The sequence below is a fragment of the Nicotiana sylvestris genome, chromosome 8, assembly GCF_000393655.2.
Source record: "Nicotiana sylvestris chromosome 8, ASM39365v2, whole genome shotgun sequence".
Classification (NCBI taxonomy): domain Eukaryota; kingdom Viridiplantae; phylum Streptophyta; class Magnoliopsida; order Solanales; family Solanaceae; genus Nicotiana; species Nicotiana sylvestris.
Genome location: NC_091064.1, coordinates 9,675,243 through 9,681,452, shown reverse-complemented (window position 1 = coordinate 9,681,452; position 6,210 = coordinate 9,675,243). Strand labels below are relative to the sequence as shown.

Sequence of the window (6,210 nt, the reverse complement as noted above, 5' to 3'; positions counted from 1 at the left end):
AAGTAGAAGTAAATGAACTATAAAGGCTCTAATAAATATTATATCTCGTGAGAAAATCACAAATATATCTAGACATTTTTTTAAGAAAATCTTGATAGAAAAATTATAAAATATGTACATAAATATATTGATATGTCGATTTGATTTAATCTTTCTTATCTCCTCGGTATCAAACTGAACCAACCCAAACTAAACCAAATATATATTAGTTTTTAATGTCAGTTTGGTATGAACACCACGTATAACCCATTTGAATCGCTAATATGTAGCGTTAAAACTTCACCTACATCAAGTAATATTATTTATGTAAATATATGTACAATCATACTTATTTAAGGAATAAAAATAAAATTAATTTTGTAAGAAATAAAAATTTATTCAAATATTTATAAAAAGTAAAGACGGACTATAAACATTATGCAAAAATATAGGTAACAAATTTTGCGATTTTTTCTTTTCAAACAAAATGTTAATAGTAAATAGAAAACGAAAGGCCTCGTCCGAATTTTTTTAAAAATATTTGAATACACTAATAGTATATACACTTGCTTTTTGGTTGTTTTTGATTGTCAGATATTAAAAAAACATTAGTTCATGATCTAATGAAATTATTTTTACACTGTGTAAAGCGCAGATAAATTTACTAATTTTTAATAAGCATAATGCAAATTTTTATTGAGTGGTGGCGTTTGCTCAGAGGTGGTCGTAAATGGCTGGATGGACGATGGCCAACTTTTTAACTCTGATGACCCAAGATTTGGGCAATGTGCCAATTGTCAATATATATTGAGAAATTTATCTAGCTATATTAGAATAGAAATTTATTTATCATTTTTATTTAGATTCGTACTTAATTATACTTTATATTTATATTTATTATTTATGTACAAAATTATAAAAAGAAGAAAATAGAAGATTCCTTAAATTTAACATTTCATTGTCTCTCGTTTCCAACCCCTCCTAAAAATTTGAATTTCATCTATTTTTCAAAAAAAATCACATCTCATTCTCTCTCCCTCATGTTTATCATCCAAAACCAGTACTTCTCTCACAATGTAAATGAAAATGGCAAAAATTTTATTTCTAAAATTGCAGCAGCAAAGGGTTCTCCATCAACATCCATTAAAAAGCTTCGAAACTTTAAATTCAATATTCCAAATACGAATTTGTGATTTATTTGGATTGGGTGTTCTTGAAAATGATTGAGAATATACCTTGTAGTTTATATCTCAATTTTGAGGCAAATTGGTTAAGTTTCGAGTTGGTTTTACGTAAAATTTCAGATTGAAACTCGAAGAAAATAAATTTTCAGTATTCGTATGAAAATTGTATGATAAATGTATCACAATTGTTTAGATTTGTGTCACAATTATATTAAATTTGTATGTTACTTGTATCTGATACATTAATACCTAGAGTAATATTTGATACAATATTAATAAAACTATAATATAATATTATATTAGATTTTAAGTTTAGAGTTGTGATTGAAACTTGAAGAAGATGAAGATCGCAATTGTATTACAATTTTTCAAAGTAAGATCAATACTCAGACATCAATTATGCTAAACTTAAAGTTTCAAAGTAAGACCAACAATTATGTTGATTTGCATAACAAACAAAAAATTCTTTTTCTTTTCTACAAAAAAAGAAGAAGCAAAAACATAATAAATTTTTTGAAAGAATATTTTCTCCATCAAGAAGAAAAGATAAAGATAAAAAATTCAAGAACAACGAGCAAAATATATATTCTAGCAACCTAGAATAATCCATTGGTTTATTCATAGTAATCACCACCAATAATTCGTCATAAACTTATATAATAATTAAAGAATTAGGCACTACTAAGTCCTCCATAACAAAATGATGCCAACAAGAAGTGAGGGCTTTCGGATTTTTTTAGAAATGGCGTTCTAGGAATTACATAAAAAGGGATAAATTAAAATAGTAAAATTATTGATCAAAACAAAAGTGATCATTTATAAGTTAAAGGATAACTAACTTGTGACTTTTGGCTTATTTTGAAATAAGTACTAACTTATAAATACTTTGATGTTTGTCAAATGCATAAATAAGCAAGAAAATACTTATAACTTATTTTGGCCAACTTATAAGCTTAGCCAAACACTATCTTAATCCGAAGCAAAAGAAAAGTAGAAGAGAGGGTTCCATATACCGTTAAGCAAAAGCTTGGTGGGTGGGGGGGGGGGGTTGTGCGTGTGTGGTGCGGGGATTGGATGCGGAGGGAGAATATCGGCATATACCGTTAAACCTCCTTATAACAGTCATTCTCTGTAACAACATTTCACTATAACAATCAAGTTTTATTTGAAACCAATTTTTTACGTTATGGTATAATATATGTTATCCATAACAGCACTTCACGATAGCAACCAAAAAATATCAAAACAAATAAAACTATTATAGAAATGTTTGATTGTATATAAGCAAATTGTCCGCCTTTATCAGCTTGTCTCGTGTGGCATATATCTCAAGAACATGGACATTTATCAATGGCAAATATAACAAGACATGAAATATAAATGTGTCAGACATGCAACACAAGTAAATATAAAGCTAACTGACTATAAACTCCAATTTACTTTAGGTCTGAAATGGGCTTGCGAACCAAGAAGAAATACAATGGTGTAAAGATTCCTTTCTTTGCACCACCAACAAGACCTTGTGCAGCTTTCTCTAAGAAACCTTGAACCCTTTGACTACCTTTAGGAGCCAGTCCCACGAATTCAAGTGCGGAGACTAGATTTCTGGTCAAAAGCCGCCCAAGTGCTGTTAGAGGGAAGCTACTAAACGAGAAATGACTCGTATCTAAAGGCAAGTACCACGGAACAGGCGAATCCTCAGCAAGATCCTTGTCCCATACAACTTCGAAACCAGCTTGTTTCGCTGCTTCAAGACATTGTGATGTCAATCTAACCTCAGGTAGACCATTTCCAAGCTCAATTTCCGACTTGATCTTTTCGTGCTCTTCGTTATTTGGATCGTATGAATCGGTCATGCACCATTCGTATACAGCAAAACACTGACCAGGTTTCAACACTCTATAAATCTCTTTATAACATCCAACTACATCTGGTGCATGGCAAGTTGCTGCTATGGCGTATACTGCATCAAAGCTATTGTCAGGAAACGACATTTTCATGAAATCGCCTTTTACAAAATTGCAAGTCTGATTCAATGTTAAACCAATTTTGTTGTTCAACTCTTGTCCCCTAGTTATCTGATATTCATTGTTGTTGAGGCCTGTAATTGATGTAGAGCTGAATCGAGCTATTTCTCTTAATGGTCCACCAATTCCACATCCTACGTCCAAAACCTTTTGTCCTGGTTTTAATCCTAGTTGCAAGGCAAGGAAGTGCTCATTCCTTTTAATGCTCTCCAGTAGTGATTCTCCTTTCCACCTGCGCATGCATGCAGGCACAAGTGTGAGTGCATGAGTATAATAACAATAAATAAGGGAGGCAAACGGGTGGATCAGGTCGGATATGGGCAGGTCGAACACAGATAACGCAAAAACAGATAAAATATCCAACATGACCCATATTTAATACGGGTAGAAAATGCGTTAACCGACGGATAATATAGATATCCATACAGTGGCCGACCCAGAATTTTGTGCAAGCGGGTTCAATAGTAAAAGTCCATAACTAATATAAGTGGCATAAGGCACGAGGAGTAAGTTTTTTTGTCTTTATTGCTCACAATGTGATGCCGTAATAAAGTCCTTTTAAAGTCGGTGCTCTATATTTTAAACAAATTTTTGCTTATTCTAATTTAAAAAATCTAACTTTAGCTAATTTATTAAACTTTAACCAAAAAAAATCTTGACCAATTTTAGAATTTATTAACACAAAGAAATTTGATTTATTATTAAAAAAAATAGCATTTATTAGGTAACAAGTTATTATTTGCTAAAGAAGAAACAATAAGAAAAGAGTTACAAATTAAACTAAATTAACACCAACAATCAGAAAGAGAGCTTATACACACTCAAAAGAAAAAAGAACGAAAAAATTCCAACATAAACTAAAATTAAACCAACAAATGACAAATAATTTCAGGCAAATATACTTGTAACTGTGCAAATCTTAGCAATTTTTATGAAAGGGAGAACTAAAATTAGCTTCTGCAAAATACATACCAGGAAAATAATTTGCTTTGATTGCAAAGAAAGTTATATCCAGTCATGCTGCTATCATTACGGTTTGTCTTTTCTTTTGTGACTCTTATTGCAATTTATACAACCAAAAAAATAAAATAGGTACATAAGATGACAAGACCTAACCAATATTATGAACCCCTTGACCACTTTTGCAAGAGATTTTGTCAAGTGGGTTGAAATATAATTTTTATACATAATTTAAAACAAGAACTCCTAGTCTCCTAAACATGAAAAACTCCCGATTTGAATTATTACAAATATAAAAATTAAATCTATTAGTTATTTATTTTTAAGTTGATAATATGAATCTTATAATCCATTTTTAACAAATTTAGTAATATATATGGTTAATTATTTTTTAATCCCTTTTACCACCACTAAAATTAAGTGTGACCAAAACCTAATTAATATTCATTCACTTATGCATGAGCCATTATGCTTGCATTTGGGTAGGTCACATGTTACGGGTACGTTCAAGCTGCGGAATCCGCCAAGGTGGGTGTGGCTCTTTACTTTCCGGTATATTGCGTGAACGCGAAATGTTTCGTACACTAAGATATTTTTTTTCACTAATTATGCATGAATTTAATGGACCAACAACAACAATAAATTCATGTGTAATCCCGCGGGTCTAAAAGGGTAGAGTGCATGCAGGCAGTACCCTACCTTGTAAAGGTACACCAGGATACTTTTTCCCCCACTAATTATGCAGGAATATAATGGAACAACAACAACAACAACAAATTTAGGTATAATTTCGCGGGTCTAGAAGGATAAAGTGTACGCAGGCCTTATCCCTGCCTTTATAAGATAGAGAGATCGCATACAATAGACCTCCGGCTCAAGATAAAAGTAATACAGATAATAGACCATGATAAATTAACAAACCTGGGTGCAAAATGGAATGATTCTCCCCAGCCATATTCATAGAAGCTGGTGGAAAGATCATAGTATTTGTTAACCATGTCACTGTAGTTATTCTTTCTCTCTTCTTCTTCACCTCCATAATAACCATGGTACTTCTCATACTTGTCAACAGCAGACAGAACTTTCTCTTTGTTAATTTTGCCACCAACCCCAGATGCCAGATCAAATAAAGCTCCTTGTTTTGACATCTTTTTCCTAAATCACAAGATACAGAATAGAATAAAAGGAGGGATCTTTTCTGTATTAATTCTGGTGTGTTTGTGATTATTTATAGTGGAATTATACTAAGTTAAATTATTTTTAATAATTGTTCTGACAAAACAATCACTGTCATTTTGTCCCAATTAATTCCCATATATGGCACAACCACCGGGCACCGGCTATGAAAATGCGGTAATGTTAAAATCATGTGCTATCTAGAGAAGTTACTTCTTCTATTCTAAATTAGTAATTCTTTAAAAGAAGATTATCATAAAATCAATTACTAATTAAATATATACCAGTAAGGGGTGAATTATTTATTCAGATAGTAAGTTTTTGCATTAGTGATAGGTAGGTTAAAATAATTACTAAATAAATAAATAAATAAAGGTGAACATAATAGCACAATAAATGTAAGGAAGATTGGTGTTTTGGACATTAGTGAATAGAGGTAAAGTATTTTCTAATAAAGATGAACCAATACCTCATATTTTTTAATTTTTGGGCAAATAAAGAAATTTTTTTATATTTACTAAATGATTCAATTATACATTGGAACAAATATGTCATGGTCAGCGCACTTCTGTAGTGACAAAAAGAAAGAAAAACTAAGTAGGCGTTTGGACATAAAAATTGTAATTTTTGAAAAAAAATAATATTTAAAATTAAATTAAAAATAATATTTTAAATTTAAAATTATATTTAAAAATATATTTCACTTAAAAAATATTACAGTTTTATGAGTGGGTAAAAAAAATTGAAAATTTTGTTTTTGAAAAACTCATTTCGAATTTTTTTTAAAAAACTTGCAAAATTTTATAGACAAACATATTTTTTAAAAAAAAGAAAAATCAAAAAAAGGAAATTTTTTGTTTGGACAAACAGGTCCATAAGGTGAT

The 6,210-nt window shown here is 30.5% G+C and overlaps 1 protein-coding gene across 1 annotated transcript; it reads right to left on the bottom strand.

The window, feature by feature from the left end:
- Window positions 1–2,401: 2,401 nt before the first annotated feature.
- LOC104248706 (cycloartenol-C-24-methyltransferase 1-like) lies at window positions 2,402–5,369 on the bottom strand. The gene is made up of 2 exons (XM_009805009.2): window positions 5,072–5,369; window positions 2,402–3,422 (listed from the first exon to the last, which is right to left on the bottom strand). Exons 1-2 carry the CDS (start codon window positions 5,296–5,298, stop codon window positions 2,600–2,602), a joined length of 1,050 nt encoding a protein of 349 aa, XP_009803311.1. The 5' UTR covers window positions 5,299–5,369; the 3' UTR covers window positions 2,402–2,599.
- Window positions 5,370–6,210: the final 841 nt, after the last annotated feature.